Here is a 17,724-nt window from a genome sequence, read left to right as displayed (position 1 = left end):
ATAGCCAATACTATGATGTAAAAATAGTCCATGACAAGTAATTCAAAATACAAGTACTTTATACCAAAAGTGAAAAGAGTCATTGTGCAGATTGGCCAGTTTCAAAATCATTTATTTTATATATTACTGGATTATAATTATTTTTGCTGCGTTCATCATTTTAATGCTGCAGCTGGTAATTGTGGCTATTTTTAATTTTTTTATATGCTGCTGGGTAGTTTAACATATAATAAACATCATAGTTTATTAGTTGATTTATATTGTGTATTAATTATCCAAATCCACAAAGCAACGAGTGACTATCAAGTAAATATTTCTGTCTGAAATGTAGTAGAATAGAGGTATGAAGTAGCAAAAATGAAAATACTCAAGTACAAGCTCCTCCAAAAAGTGTAGTGCCTACAATGTGGAATGTAGCTTAAGTGCATTTAATCAAGGACTGTACCAAAGTACAGTTTTGAGATGAGCGTACTTTAGTTGAGTATTTCCGTTTTCTGATCCTTTGTACTTACACTCCACTATATTTAAATGTTGTACTTCATTTATTTAATAACTTTTAGTTACTAATTACTAATTAGGTTCTCAAGCAGCACATTTTTAAATTGATTTCTTTTTTATCGGTGATTGGATTTAAACTAAATAAATACATTTTTTAAAAAACACTGCTTCTGATAATCAGAAAAAAATGCTGAATATTAAATCTGGTAATCAACCAGAAACATTATCATAGTATACCGTATATACATGCATGTAAGTAACGTATTATTTACTGTGCTAAATAATTACTTTTACTTATTTCAGATATTTAAAGACTATTCTGATGAGTAAGTAATATTTTAACACGATATATTTACTTTTATTTACAATTTAATACTGTTTATAGTCATGGGGAAGGCGCACAACGTTTCGCGATTGCGCCGGAGACTTTTGTCCCTCCTCGCACGCCGTACAGCACAACCAAAAAACGTGCTATGTTGTGACTGAATGAGACATCGTCCCTTAAAACAGCTGCGGTTTCTACATGAACACGTGTGAACACGGACAGGCTGTAAATATCTTGTAAACTTCACCCGGCTTTCACTTTGTGGTCGCTGCAGCTTTAAAAAAAAAAAAAGTCTCGGGACGCTAGTAAGTTGTTAGCTTCAGCTGCTAAAGCTAGCTGTAAAAGCCGAGGGGGAGGAACCAAAACAAGAAGGTAGCCCGCCGCTGTGTAGCTTCAACACAGCGTTGTTGGCTCTGTACGAGAGGCTCCCTGCTAAACATGTCTGCCGTGGCAAACGACTCGAGGAAACGGAGCAAGAAGCGGTACGTAGCCGGCCACAACAAGCGATGGAAGGGCTCCCGGGAGCTGGAGGTGGGCATGCAGGGGATCCTCATCACATGCAACATGAACGAGAGGAAGTGCACAGCGGAGGCCTTCAACCTGCTCAATGAGTACGCAGACCAGCTCTTTGGGCCTGAGAAGGTGAGTCCAGGAGCACTTTATATCCCCTGACATGCATATCAGAGCTCTTACCATATTTACTGTAATTTCTAATTGCGTGGTAGTTTTGTGTATTGCATTAAGGTAACAAGAGCAGAATCCTTCCATTGTGCACATGCTTTTGACAGGATACTTGAATTAAAGGAGAAGTTCACCCAAAAATAAAAAATTCAGTCGTTACCTGCTCACCCCAGTGCGGCTGGAAAGTTGGATGAAGTTTTGTACATCCACCAAACATTTGAGGAGCTTCACAGCGAGACGGTGTTGCAGCGTTCTCCTGAACAACTGAAGTAGATGGGGACTTGTTTTAAAACGTGAAAAACAACCCAGAAAAACATAAAATGGCTCCATAAAACCCGTCCGGCACAATCAAAATCTCCTGGAGATCCCTGAGATCCCGAATAGATTTGAAAAGACGTTACTGGCACCCTTTTTAAAGGGTTTTACTGTAGCTGCTAAGCTTAAAGCATTGGCGCACATGCCCGACTGCATGTCGAGGGAATAAATAACGTCTTTTCAAATCAATTTGGGATGTCAGGGCTTCTGTAGACTTGGATTATGCCGGACAAGCTGTATTGAGCCATTGTATGTTAATTTTCAGTTGTTTTTTTGACATTTTAAAACAAGTCCCCATCTACTTCAGTTGTTTCAGAGAATGCTGTTTTGCTGTGAAGCTTCAGAAATGTTTTGTGCACTACGAAACTTAACCTGACTTTCCATCCGCATGAAGGTGAGTGGATAAGGACTGAATTTTTTTTATTTTTCGGCAAACTTATCCTTAAACATCCACTATTTGTCTCTTAGTAATTAGCCAGTAAGTGTGAATTCTGAGAAGCTTAAACTATTGCCACTCTCATGATCACAGCTCCAAGATAATAATGGGAGCAGCAGTGAAGAAGAGGAGGCTGACGAGGAGGATGTCGATGTAGCGCTGAAGAAGGAGGTGGCACAGCTGCAGGCATCTGGAGCTAAACGGGAGAGACGCTTCCAGGCTCTGGAAAGTGGAGCAAACAATGTCATCTTCATCAAGACTCACAATCTGGGTAAGTCCTGTCATAAAATGAATCATCCATGTGATTTATTCTTGGCTTTTCAGCTTTAATGTGACCACATTTTTTGACATGTTTTTTTTTGCCGCACCTAGAATCTGACAAGCTGGTTCATCACATCCTGTCTGATCTCCACACCACCAAGAAGAAAAAGTCACGCGTGATCCTTCGAATGCTACCAGTGAGAAGCTAAAATATGAAGGCTACATAATATATATCAAGACTAAAATTATCCAAGATTCATGTTCTCGTCTGCAGTGTCTCATCCTCGTTTTTCGTATCTCCCAGGTAACTGGCACATGCAAGGCCTTCCAGGAAGACATGGTGAAGTACCTGACCACCTTCCTGGAGCCTTGGTTCAAAACCCCAAACTGTGGTACCTACCAGATCGCCTTCAAGGCCCGCAACAGCAGCCACAACAAGCGAGATGAAATCATCAAATCAATTGCAGGTAGTGTCGGACTGTTGCTAATATGTTGTGATCATTTGATCGTGACTGAACGAAACTGACCCGTCCGTTTTGTTTTTGACCGTCGCAGGCTTGGTGGGGAAGCTGAACCCGAAGAACAAGGTGGATTTGACCAACCCTGAACTGACGATCATTGTGGAGGTCATCAAGGCTGTGTGTTGCCTCAGTGTGGTTAAAGACTATACCGTGTATAGAAAGTACAATGTCCAGGAGGTAGTGAAAGAGGACACACCGAAGCCTGACGTGACCACAGTAAAAAAATCAGACGCAAATGCAGCTGAGCAGAAGGAGGAACACGATGCAGACGAGACAAACAAAAAAGAGGAGAAAGGCGAGGAAGACGGCGGCGAGGAAGACGGTGACAAAAATGGGCCACAGGACAAAAAGGAAGTTGATAAGGGCGAAGGTGACGGAGAATAACTGCTCGCATTTAGAGTCAATTATTGTCAGTTGGTGATTTAGATTCAACATTTCTTTTAAGAAAACATCTCAAGTTGCTTTATATCGTAGTGCTTTTATTTTTAAATAAGGGTTCATAAGGAAGACAAGTCAGTTTTTTTTTCATAGCTGATAACCGAATAATATTGTGTCAAAGAGTCGAACAGGTATAATTTAAAGTGTTTTTATTCATTCATATCTGTGACACATTGGTTCAAACTTAATCAATGTCCATTTTAAATAACAGTGATTTTGAATTAACTGTTCATCATGTCACCATCTCGCATCATAGCTTTTTCACCAACTGACATTTTTTAATGCTGAATTTGATTTCTTTTTTAATTTCGGTGTCATTTTATTTCCGAGATTTTTACTCCAAAGAAAAGAGAGTTTTGTTCAGGTTAACTGATGTGATTTTTTTGTAACTGTTATTTCCTAAAACAGTCCCTGAATTAAAGCTACCTGTGTGTTTGACCTTTCTTGGAAAATATCCTTTTTACTCATTTTACGGGACGTTATACTTATGTGACCGATGCAACAGGTGCAGTACAAATACAATACAAAGTAGATGAAAAGAAAGAGGGAAAACTACATAAATATACCGTGTTTACAAAATCACACCTGGTGGTTTTTCACTTCACATCATGTTATGAAATGTCCTGTTTGACATTGTGTTCTGTGCAACACCACCATAATTGAACTTGCGCTTCTTGTCTGCACCACAAGATGGAGTTAATCCCTCATTTTGTAGAGATATGGAGGTCTGTGTGACAGGTGCATGTGGTTATTGCTAATGGATGAATCATTCATCAAAATCTTAGATGCAACCCACTAACTTTATTTGCTACAGCACCATCTGGTATTAACAGCTGCTTTAAATGATTTTCTAAATGTCTTGCAGCTGTTTGTAATTGTGAACAGTAAAGACTTTTTATATCAGGTTAAAATGATTACACACCTCATGATTTAATAGATGGTGTTTCATACTACAACGTGTTCTAGCTGCTGAACACTGATTAACAACTAAGAGGTGAGCACAAAACAATGCGTTAGTCTTTGGTGAGTTTCTGGAGTGAAAATATGTCTCGATAAAATTTGTCATATTTTCATTTACTGCTACTTAGCCTTAGTCCTCTAAGTACAACAGTATTTCTATTTTCTGCTACTTTATTCTTCTATTTCACTACATTTTGTACTTTTAACTTCAGTAACTAGCTACTCTGCAGATTGCATGCTGCAGCACAGCCAAAAAGGTGCATTTTCTAAGTAATTTATCAGCAATCAGATTTTTAAAAAATGATTCAGATTATCAGAAAAATGCTGAATATCGGTTCTGATAACTGACTCGGTTGATAATCTGTTGGCTCATAGTATACAGTGTAGATAAACATGTAAAAAAAATATATAAATTACTTTTACTTGTACTTTATTTGCTCAATTGCCAGAAAATAACATTTGATACTTACAGTACATTTAATATCAGATACCTGATATTATACTTATATGATACCTGACTATTTTAAAACAATATCTTTACTTAAACTCAAGTATGACTTTTAGGTACCTTTTACAACGCTGGATGGGAGTCGGTGTCGTTGCTTTTGCGGATTGGGTCATAATACAAAGTATTAAAAATCACGGGAAGATAGGAAGATTTATCCTTTGGAGACCATGATAGTCTACAAATTAAAACTAAATGGCTCTCCGTCCAGATGTTGTTGAGATATTTCATCCTAAAACACAAATGTCAATCTCATGAGGCCACTGGAGGAAAAGTCAACCACCAAAGTCAGTAGGAATCATCCTCTGGGGTCCACAAATGTCTGTATAAAATTTCATGGCAGTCGGTCCCGTAGTTGTTGAGCTATTTCAGTCTGAATAACCGACGTAGCCGACGTAACTATCCTGAGAGCAACGTGACTAAATATGAGACACCTTCTGTTTCTTTTTGCTTTCAGTGTTTGTAAAAGTCTTGTATCTGTGAGTCTTACATGACTCAGTTATTCACTTCACAAGTTTAAGCCAGAATATGTGCTCATGTCTCTGTACAATCATCTGGGGTCTCTCCTCTGCGTCCGCAGAGCCTTTCTGCAAAGGTCACCACAGTTTTCATGCTTTGTCTTTTGAAGATATTAGCAGGAGAACTTCATTTAGAGATTTTTGGGTCGACTCATCAGAACTAAATATCAGAAAAATAAAGTGAAAATTAAAAATGTTCTCCAAAGCAAAAATGGTGCAGTGTAGCCGCAGCGCTGCCGTTCAGTGAAGGCATTATTCGTGGTGAGGACTCCCACAGTTCTCTGTCACGTACACATAACACACACAAGCATTAACACAACTGTGAATTCCTCTCTGCTCATTACACTTGGGCTGAACTGTTGTTGTGACCCGCCAGTCGTTATCTCCACTGCATTCAGCTAAAACTCGCAAATTGCATTGCCACTGACTGCTCAGGTGCCCCAATCAGTGTGACCTGCTGACAGGCAACACAAGGGGGAAAGGACTGGATGTTTTTCTGCCTTGCCTGTGTGTTATTAGTACAATACCAATTAGAGTGTGTGACTAGCCTACATAATGGCTAACGTACAGTGATGCCTCTTAATGATATCACAGTGGTGGCATCTTAATGATATGTCTGCCTGCAGGTGAAGTCCTTATGTCTTAAAAAAAAGTACATAATGAAAGCATAATTTCCTCCTAATGCAAAGGTAATTATTTATTACCATGGAATGTGGAAAGATATTTGTTTTCAGTTTATAAAAAAGCGTTCTGTAGAAGCTGAAAGTTTTGAATGTTTAATGAGGAACAGCATAATTAAAATCAAGAGGATATTTACAGCGCTAACCACTTGGTGCTGTCTACAGGAGAAAATAGCCTCTGATGTTTTAATTGCCCCCGAGGCCGTGTCCAACGCTCACTGCTGTCCAGCCAAATAGGCACACAAACACGTACACACTGTTCTGCCACACAGGATTGTGCGCTTATTCAGGTTTAAATGTCACAGGCCTGTGAAACAATTGCATCCACGGGCGCATGTGCACACGGTCCCTGGGGTCAGGATTAGCATCAATTGGTGTGGCTCCATATCTGACCTTTATGAGTGGCTAAGTAGTGCTCTCCAGGGTCTCATTTGTCTCACTTTACCCCGAACAATGGCCTCAACCCCCTCACGACTGTAGCCCTCTCGCTCACAGAGCAGAATGAACACGTCGAGGCTCAAATTGTTGAGGTTTTCGAGGACTCCAGGTCTACTTTCACTTACTTACATAGACTTTAAATCACGATAAAAGTCCCTCAAAACTGGGTCGCAAAACTTAAGCATTGCATTGTAACTGTACGTATTTATGACTAAATAAGCAACAATCAGAGTTAAAGTTTGAAAAAAGCAACTTTTGTTATTAATTATTAAGAGTTTATCACTCAGCTAATCTTCATGAGAACATACTGAATAACCCAACATCACATTTTGATTCAAATGTTTCTTAACTGTGATTGGTGCATGGAGGTACAGTATCACCCCCTTCTCTAACAGAGACCCACCCAATGCCACCTACAAATTCAGTAATCAGTCATGTAAAATAACCCTAACCCTCCTACTTTGGCAGAAAATAGTCCCCATCGATCATAGTAAGGAGTTGATAAAGAAAATCCATGTCCCTTTAAATGTCTATCCTAGCTTTATGTTGCCGTTTAATCCCTTTGATAAAAAGGAATTTGCCCAATAATTGGAGACGTTGTGGGAAAAACACAAAGTGTAAAGAATGAAATCAATGATGGCCGAAATCCATTTGGCTGCTTCAGTTTAAGGGTCCTGCTATTGTTCATGCTGCACGCTGTCATGGCTTACTGGGACACTTATAGTACAAAGCCATTGTTAATATTATTAGAAACACAAGAAGTCATGATCGAATTCAGTGACCGTTTTCTTCCATGTTTTACATCTAGTGCAAATCAGAGATGAGAGGTTACAGTATAGTACAGTGGAGTATGAGAGACAAAAGTGTACCAGTGCTTTCTGAGACTTAAAACGAAAATGAGACTCTCTCGGTTGTCTATACAAGCTTGTGGACGGTTTGTCGAAGTTGTTTAACGCTGCTGGATTGTGGCAGTAGCTTAGAAAAGGAGTCCGAGAACATAAACTAACGTCCGGCTTCCTGCACGACACAGAAGTTCAACAGAGCCCTTTTAAGGCTGTGATGCTTGTACATCTGCAGTTGTGTTTTACAATACGCTACATGATTTCTGGTCAGTCACAAGCACTACAAATGTATACAATTTGGTGAAGGGTGAAGTCTCAAAAATCATGAAAACATGCACCAAACACATGCTACAGTCACTTGCAAAGCTGTCACGAAAAGTCCAGCATCGACCGCTTACTGAATGTGGGTATTTATTTGAATACAAATCACGGCCTCTAAAATGGCCGCTGAGTTGATCCCAAACGTCTGACAGCGACGACAATTTGTATTTACTGCAGAGCTATTGTATAATGAGGCTTTTCTGTTGTTTTGTCCATCCCTAGGTGTCAGTTTGTAGCTTTCCAGATGCTTTTTCTCTTTTGTCACACACATGCATAGTCAATAGATGCACACGCCAATGATTTCTTTATTTATTTATATCTATTGTTACCGTGATGGGAATAGGGTTTGGAGGACATCTATTTCTCTGGGTGATTCTGTGTGTGTGTGTGTGTGTGTGTCGTGTGTGTGTGGCAGCCAGTTATGTGAATGGGGTTCAGTAATGAGAAATGCTTATCAACCCTCTACAGCCTGTCAGCTTGGTGCTATTAGCTGTTACCCCAACAATCCTACAGGTAGCCCAAGAGTGCTCGTATTGATTCCTAACATTCCTATTTGTCCGGGCCCAGAGGGAGCAATCAGCAGACGGGTTTAGTTGATTAGGATTATGGGAAAGTAATTTTGCACAGGAAATAATTTTAAGGGGCTCTATTAATGTGGTGAAATTAGTTTTTTTCTTAATACCTGGGATGAAGTTGCTGTTTGAATGTAAATCACTGTTTATGTGACGAGAGGAAGAAGAGCCGAGAAACATTTGGTGGAGCTGAAGAGAAGAGAATCACAAGATGGAGAGAGGAGAAACGCATGAGCCACACACACACTCGCTCATTCTCTCATGAGTGGTATAATCCTTTGCCGAGGGTGTTTTCCATATCACTGGGTGGCTTTTGCTGCAGAGAGACGCATTTTAGCATAATGCTAACAAGAACCTTGACAATTAGTTAGACAGGAGAGGGGACGAGGGGGCAGAGAGGCAGCAGGGCGGCGTGCAGAGTAAAGACGTGAATAAAAAAAAGCTGCAGAAAATAGAAGAGCGGGAGGCTGTGGAGAGGAGGTGGAACTGGGACATCAGCTGCGTGACTCTAAAAAGGCTTTAATTACTTTTCTTTCTTTTTTTAGTGCTAAGAGGAGCTGGATCAAAGCTCTGTGTCACTAATGAGACTTTTATGAATTTGCCCTTAGTCTACCAACAGATGTATGAATGCACGGAAAAGACTCGGCGTACAACTGAACATCACCAAGACTCTTTATCAGGCAGACGTGCAATCTAATGCCAGTCCAAAACAAAAACCCTGACATACAGTCTACATTTACAAAGTTTATGTCTAAACATTATCAACATATTCGATGTAGACTTCATGACAGGGCTGTTGTGTTGGACTGCGTTATGCAGCACAGGTGTAAGCTACCAGATAAAGTGGCCGTCAAGTGTTGTCTCACAAACTCTCTGGTAAACACCGTAGGCTACTTTGCTAGCCATCACATTGTCATCTTCTCATACGTAATTTTAGAAACCTGAATTTGAAGTTTTCATAACATCTCTAGCATAACAGGCAATATTTGAGCTTAGTTAAACAGCACGACACTGCTTTAATTCATCTACAGTACTGCATTAGTGGTTTGTGTTGGGTTTAGCTTGCTAGCTTCAGTTATATTCGCTTACTGGCTGTTAGGAGAATACAGTATGACAGCCTGTGAAACGTGTGATACAACAATGCAGTTAGAGAGATAGTGTGTTAATAAAAAAGTAGAGTGTTTGACTGGATACACATTTAATTATAGTTGCTTAGTCCTAAATGTAGGCTGCTATACTGCACCACAAAGGCAAAACATCAAGGTAAACTGCATTTTTCTTTAATTGTTTATATCTGTTTAAAAAAACTAGCCTAGCCTGCCGTTAGCCTTAGCTAAACTAAATTAAATTTTCCCAGTGCTCTCTTTGCAACTGAAAAATATCAAATTTGGTTAACTGACCTCTTGGTAATTCAGTTTTTTTTTATCTCACATAAGTAAATGTAGCTAGTGTAGCACTAGCTAAATCTAGCCATGATAAAGACAAAAAAAATGCTAAACTATAACTAGCCTAGCTTAGCAGCTGCTGTCATCTTGATGCCTTTTGATTAAGGTGTTGTGAAGTAGATGGTGGACCCCATGGGACCTTATTTAGGAAAAAAAAATGTAATGTCACGAACAAAGAAAGACAAATCATTTTTTGATCCTGTTTGAATTGTGCCATGAATCACACGAATGATGATTGCCAATTTAAAAGATACTTTCCCAAGTCAAGAAAGTCGCAGTTTGTCGTAATTAAAGTAAAACACCATCTAGTTTTGTGTTAAAACCCTCGGTGAACTACATCGTCTCATTCAACATGAGTCATCAACACCAACATGGCAGAAAAGGTACAAAAAAGATGAAAATCACAATAAATCTGTTCATATTTACAACTGCAGTTATGTAAAAGGGAAGTTCGTTCCCTTCACCAACTGTTGACTGTAGTCTTTATAATTACGTATTTTCACAGTCTTATATTTCATTAGTTTTATGACAATCTGTGACTTTATTGACTTAGAAAATTGTCTTTTAAATTTGCAGACTTCATGTGAGTGATTCATGGCACGACTCAGACGGGATCAAAAAATCTCCATTCACTACCAGACAAAGTTTTTCTGAAATAAGATCCCATGAGGGAAAACCGGAAGGGGCGTGACTTTGGCTCTCTATATTCAGCCTTAAAAGTCGTGAAATGATTTTATTATTATCTGTGTTTTATTTGACAGGGGTGGCTCCAACATACATACATAGATAAACTGAAACACCCGCCCGATGCAAGTACCTTTGTGTTCGTAGCAAGATGCTAATTTGGAACAAGCGTCCTTAAAGAAACTACAAGAATGAGGGTTTTTTTTAAAAGACAGCAAATAAAGCACATTTAAAAACATTACACAACTAGACGTGTGTAAACAATAATGTAATACAACTTTTCTGTGAAAAACCTTAAACCTTTTTTCTTCCTCACAGCAGTTATAACTCTCTGCATTAGTCAGATACTGGAATATTGTTTGCTACTGTTATTTAAATTAAACGTATGCTATATTCTGATAGTGATTAAGAGTTGATTCCCTTCATTCTGTTTGCTGGTACATGAATGTTGGTCAAACGCGGCTCATTCTGTTGCTAATTATGTGTGTTTTTCGGGGGAAAAGATCTCATTGGATCGGATAACAGCTGCCGCGGAGGATTGAGAGTGTGACAGTGAAACATGTATATGTGATTTTCAGGCAGATGACAGACAGACAGAAGGGCTCCTCCACAGGACATACAACTTTAACAGGATTGGAAATGGTACCCAGCAGCTGTAAGAGGTAAGAGAGAAAGAGCAGGGGATGAGAGTCAAAGTGGGAGGAAGGAGGGGTGGCGATCGACGCAAAGGAGGAGTGTTGCCGGATCAGTTTGAGAAGGAATTAACTGTCATTCGGCTTCAAAGTTGACTAAAGGACACGTTTGTGGTTTGCTTGCAACAGCTTGGAGAGAGATGGATAAGGAGGATGAAAAAATGGTGGAGAAAAAGGAACAAGCTTTGGTGATGAATGAATCCGTTAAACACATCATCAAACGCTGCCGGCACAGCAGGGGGCCTCGGGATACACCCGTCTGAGAGTTGGGTGGTGTGGGTGTGTGCATGTGTGTGTGTGTGTGTGTGTGTAGCCTATAGTTTTGTATCGGCCTAATAAACCATCCATCTGCAGGGAGAGGAGAACAGTGGATGCGGGGAGCAGGGGGGGGTTACAGCACTCTTTACGCTCCATATTTACACTCCTTTCAAATGCACAGACCGACAGATACACAGTCCTGCCCGGTGGTTTCTTTGATGCTTGTCGATACCGCTGCGTGATGATGTCATACGGCAGAGAGCAAGGGAGGGAGGCATGATCAAAGGAAAGAGGGAGGGATGAAGACGCAGGAGAGGATATCCAAGACAACAACGGGACAAAGATGGCGACTGCTTCTGCTATGGGACGTCCACTGGCGTCCAGACCTCCGAATCACCAGGAGGAACCCTGGATGTGCAGCAAGTGTATTCACTTCCCTTATTCTAACAGGATGACCACCAGCATGACATACTGGAACCACCAAGCCAACCTCAGCCACCACTACCGCCGGGCTAGCACGGTAAGCTCTCCGTCTACCTTAGCCTTTTCCTCCGCTGCCGTTAAACCATCAAACCCTCAACGCCCCGATGTCTGGTTACCATCACTCCATCTCAAGTATTTATCATGAGTTGCCATTCTTTCTAATAACACATTTTCTACCCATTTTCTTTCTTTTTCTCGGCCCTTTCATCATGGTCTTTTGGCTGTTAATATAGGCCTCTCTTTGCCATCAAAGGCAGCACATCAATTGCCTTGACTCCCAAGTGTATGTGAGGGTGAAAGAGAGAAAGGGAGAGAGGAGAAAAAAGAAGAACACCATGTATCAAAGATCAAGGCACGCTTTCATGCCTGATTTTGGCCCTGGTTGGGTTTTTGCTTTCCATCATCTTTCCATCCTCCTTTTTCTCCCCGTTCTAGGGCTTCAGACGCTCTCCGAAACCCATCGATGTTTTCCCCCCCTCCGACCCTCTGCAGTCCAAATTTGCTGAAAAATGAAATGGGACGCTTTTTGTAGGGGAAATGGAAGCAAAGACATTTTTTTCCGTCTTTTTCTTTGAGAATATTCTGTAGCTCGCAGGCTACTGGGCCAGAGCTCTGCCCCAATGATGACAATACGTGAAACAATATTTGAATAAGCAGCAGGAGGGCAGCCAGCTAATCCACTGTGGCTAATCCAGTATTGGTGCAGGCCATATTGGTAGCTGGAGTATTCAACCCCATCACAATACACATCAGCAGGACGCCATGGCAGATATACTGACACTCTTACTACAGGCATGGCTGGGAAAGGCCAGCAGATGGATGGATGGATGGATGGATGGATAGGTGGGTGGACGGATGGACGGACGGATGATATAGAGATACACAAATAGACAGTTGCGTGGATGGATGGAAACCCCTTGATGTTGATACTGTGGTTTCTTTATTTCAGGTATTGTGTAGTCCTCTTGTGTAACTTAATTAGTGTATTTTAAGAAAAAAAAACACTGATTAAGACAAAAATAGAGCCGATGGACCTGAGCTCCATGACAGTGTCTCACTTAATCTTAACAAACAGACCTGAAATATCGATATCCCCGCGCTCGCTCTGTGTCAGACATAATAAAAAGGGTTTCACTGTACAAGGTTCTCCTTTTCCTTTGTTTTGGAGCTTTCAGTGCGGCCAAACAAAAATACTTGTCTCCAATTAATTTTCTTTAAGAGCAGAGGTCCGCTTCTCTTTCAAGAGGTATATAATGAAGATTTCACTCTCTGTGAGCATCTAAATGGGCCTTTGTGCTGGGAGGCCCCCAAGAGATAAGCCTGTTTCTGACAGGCCTCCGTACAGACGCCCAAATCTGCTGTGGCAGCTGGAACAAAGGGACCCCTGAGCTGGACCAGCGCGCTGACAAAAAGCTCCGTTTCACCAGTCTACGGAGGCTGCCTCAATTTAGGAATTAATAATCCACTTTTACCTTCGCTGGTTGTTGAGAGAGTAACTCGTAGGGCTCTTTGTCTTTTTACTGAGACTGTGCAAACAGTTCAAACAAGCTAGCGAGGGATCATTAGGTGGATGTATAGAGATCGTTCATGCGTCACTGACATTGTAATTAATTACCAGTTGGATTGTCGCTAATGCTGCATAACATTTTCATAATTATCTGTTACACCTTCGTATTAGTCACAGCAGTCCGTCTCCTACAAAAAAAAAAAAAGTAGGTGTAGACTGATTATCGGTCTGGCTGATCATCGGGACCGATATTCAGCATTTTTTCAGATTATTTGTACCTGTGTATTTGTTTTATGTCTGATTAATAATCAAATAAATTAATTAATTAACAATGTGCTACTTTGGCTGTGAGGCAGCATCCTTCCTCTGTCTGTATAGTCACCCATCTGTGCTCTCACTCAATATCCCGCCCACAACACTCTCTGATCTAAAGTGTATTTTTCGCCCACAATTGCAGGTTTAAAATAAATACAACCTCATGTTCTGTCAACCATGAATCCATCAAATCCTTCAGATGGTTGTTTGACTATTCAGAGCCACCATATTGTGATAAAACAGACTGATCGCAGGTCAACTATCACTATGATCTTGACTGAATAGATCCAGGTGAAGCTAGCGCACATTTTACTGATGGCACAGTTTGGATTAATGATGTGATGAAGCGTGTGTGTGTGTGTGTGTCCCTACCTCAGACATAACGCCAGCCGTAGTTCAGGATCAATTGGCGGTCTTCTTTTCATGTGTTGTTCCAGTAAAGCTAGCAGCCATAGGGGTCATTAACACTGGGGACACTGGGGATTTGGCCCCTACCACTTTCTTAAAAATGACCAGTATTGTCCTCGTCACTTTTTAAAAGCATAATTAGTTGAAATATGCTTAAAAAATAGCTTGCACTAAGAGATTTTACCCAACAAATGAGACAAAATGAATTTGAAGTGCTGTTATGCATTATTTTCCTGCCATAATTATCTACTCTGAGCAAAATAAAAATGATATGAACCCTTGTGTCCCCACCACCTCTCAACACAAAGGGACGCCCTTGCTAGCAGCGTAACAAACTGGACCGCTGACATCCTGAAATACACCTGGATAGTTCTGCAGCTCCTTTATCAGCACAGATTTAAAAACACAAACGATGGTGTGCAAAGCCCTTAAGACTTTCATTTTTACTCCAAATGTATATCTGGTACCAAACATCAGTAATCAGTATCCTTGATTACTTGGTAGCGTCCCTGAAAAAATCATATTGGTCGATCCCGAACAGAAAGTGTAAAGAAATACAAAGCACAGGTTAAATGATTTCATACGGCAAAATCAATATATTTGTTGTGATATTATACATGCAATGGAAATTAAGGTAAGAAAGTGTTTATAGAATATATATAAAAATGACCAGACAGATGTTTTTGTTTAATCCAGTAAATTAAATACTTATTACAGAACTGTTAAATAAAAGGAAATCAATGTCATACACAATAATGTGATAATAATAAAATTAATAGTGGCTGTATTCCATTTAGCTGCTTCACTTTCAGGCTCCTGGTATTGTTCATCCGGCCTCACCGTCAAACTGTCGTGGCTGACTGGGACTCTTGGACAGAACCGAGCCATTGGTTATGTTCTTAGTAACTACTTCTGACTACGACAAGACAAAATGTCTGCTGTGAAAAAGGTCTATGGTCAATACAACCAAGGTTATTTAAAGGGCCTCTCAACCATTAAATAAAACAAATACTGACTAAATGGATAGACTAAAAACAATTAGCAGAATTAATTTAAAGGTCCAGTACTTAGGATTTAGGGGGATCTATTGGTAGAAATGAAATGTGGAATATAATATTTGTAATTTTGTTTTCATTAGTGATTCGAGGGGTAGTCAGATGTTTGTAGTCTGCAACCTCACTGGCAGGTGCAACAAAGTCCGACACACTGGACCTTTAAATCCAACTGATACCAAACATATGTCTTTTGAATGTGACTGCTGTTCGTGGCAAGAAATATTCAGGCGTGTCTTTCCGCTTCCCTCTTATCAAGTCTTTATGCTAAGCTTAAATAGATCGATGGATGGATGGATGGATGGATGGATGGATGGATGGATATATATATGGAAGGAAAGAGGGAGGGAGCATGCGGCCAGGTGTATCAGTGCCCCCCTGTGTGATGACCTTTCTTCAACTAACAGCACAGACCTCCACAACACACACACACACACACACACACATAGTCGAGATTCATTACAGATTCATAAGTACCAACATGCCCCCAACCCCTCCTCACCAAGACATCATAAAGGTCAAGTTCATCTTCCTCAGTATTCTCTCTTTGTCTCCCCTCACTCTCTCCTCATTGTCTCAGCGGGCTCTGCAGCAACCTTAACAACACCAGCCTGTTGCAGCAGGAACCTGTGTATGCCTGTGTGTGTGTGTGTGTGTGTGTGTGTGTGTGTGTGTGTGTGTGTGTGTGTTGACTGTTGAAGATATAAGCCAAAGTGATATGAATACATTTCCATAATGAAGCGTGTTTAGCTTTGCTCTAAGGGTCTGCCAGTCAGATGCACTGCGAAACATTTCATCAACAAACAACCGGGCCTGTCTTCTTTACTGCCCACTGAGCAGTGTCACACAGGGTTAGTCTGTTTTGGGATTATATTACATATAAAGGATGGGAAATACTGACCAAATCAAACATTTCTAAATGCTATAAATCTCTGATATAACTACTATTTATACGCAGCGTCCTGACTTGATGATCTTTTTAATCAAGTTGAATTAAATTTGTCCGGAAACATGCATATCTTGAGCCTGATTTAGCCTGCAAGACCTTGGGAACACATATTTTAAAGGATAAGTTCACCTGAAAATGAATGTTCAGCTGATGGAAAGTCAAGGTGAAGTTTCGTAGTCCACGAAACGTTTCTGGAGCTTCATAGCAAAACAATGTTGCAGCATTTCTGAAGAGCAGTCAAGGCGTTTAGCTTTTATCTTAGCAGCTACGGTTAGAGTTTTGGATTGTAAAAGGCTGTAAATAATGTCTTTTCTAAACAATTCTGGATCTCAGGGCTGTATGAAGCCATTTTCTGTTGTTTTTCTGCAACGCTGTTTTGCTGTGAAGCTCCAGAAACATTCTGTGGACTACGCAACTTTACCAGACTTCCCATCAGCATGGGGCTGAGTAGATAATGGCTGAATTTTCATTTTTTAAAGTTATCTTTTAAGTTATATAATATTATTTAAAAGACCAAAATCCCAGAATATCTCATCTTATTTCACCTTATTAATATCATATGTTCTTCTATAATTGTACAGTCTTAGAATATTTGTTAATATTACAGAAACGGGTAACACTTTATAATAACTATCATTTATAAATGGTAAATTTGTTGTGAATTAAACTTAACGTTAATAGCCACTGTTAAACAATGAAATGCTTTATAAACCATTTATTACGCAGCTGTAAAGGTTTGTAAACATCAGCTGCAACTTTATAATGTCCATACAAATAATGTTTGTAAATGAACTACACAGTATTTATTAAACATTTACAAAGTATCATAAAAATCATTAATACAACATTTTCCCCTGATAGGTTATAAAAATGTGATTTGCATCAGAGCTGCCTCGGGGATGAAAAGATGTTCAGTGCTCAGTGTTTTTATTTCTTCCATTTCCCAGGTTCAGATTACAATGGAAGAAATGTCCATCCAGGAGTGGACAGACTTGAGGACAGGTGTCTGGACCTCACCTGAGCCACCTGACCCAGCCGCCCCCGCACGGCACAGTTAGCCCCAGCGGCCTGCAGGAGGCATGGTAAACTACTCTGTTAACCCCCGTGACTCATGGTTTGATTTGGAGATCGTCTTCATTTACATTTAAAAGAGAAAGTTTGCTCTAAAATGTCTTCTTGTAGTTTTAATATTCTACAGCTAAGCGAGAAAATTTGTGAAACACGGAGACTCGTCTACTCACAAGTCCGTCTTTAGTTACACACTATTCAAACTCTTAACTTAACAACTTGTAGATTAATCAGTTTATAGAAAGCGTGTACAGTAATTGTGTATTGAGACGCTTAGTGGTGGTGACGTTTAAGTCATGCGACCGCGATGTAGTCTGTTTATAGCCGAACTTAACTTACTAACTTACTGCTGTAAGTATCATAAACTTGTGTTTGCCACAGATATTCAGCGATATTTCAAATTTCAGTTCAGTAATCCTACAGGCTTTATGTCGAGGGAACCAGGGTGATGCTAACTTCCGGGTTAGCCTACAAAAACACGTCATCGCTGCACCGCTCTATAGATTAAAGTCACAAATTAAACTGTGATGCTCAGTTTCTCCAGAGCGTTTG

General features: G+C 40.1%; 1 protein-coding gene across 1 annotated transcript; it reads left to right on the top strand.

The window, feature by feature from the left end:
* Window positions 1-930: 930 nt before the first annotated feature.
* thumpd1 (THUMP domain containing 1) lies at window positions 931-3,918 on the top strand. Its single transcript, XM_073465243.1, has 5 exons — window positions 931-1,465; window positions 2,349-2,526; window positions 2,628-2,713; window positions 2,821-2,983; window positions 3,072-3,918. Exons 1-5 carry the CDS (start codon window positions 1,262-1,264, stop codon window positions 3,419-3,421), a joined length of 981 nt encoding a protein of 326 aa, XP_073321344.1. The 5' UTR covers window positions 931-1,261; the 3' UTR covers window positions 3,422-3,918.
* The last annotated feature ends 13,806 nt before the right edge of the window (window positions 3,919-17,724 follow it).

Source organism: Pagrus major, chromosome 1 (assembly GCF_040436345.1).
Source record: "Pagrus major chromosome 1, Pma_NU_1.0".
Classification (NCBI taxonomy): domain Eukaryota; kingdom Metazoa; phylum Chordata; class Actinopteri; order Spariformes; family Sparidae; genus Pagrus; species Pagrus major.
Note: the sequence above shows the minus strand (reverse complement) of the source record. Positions and strands in the feature narration are given on the sequence as shown.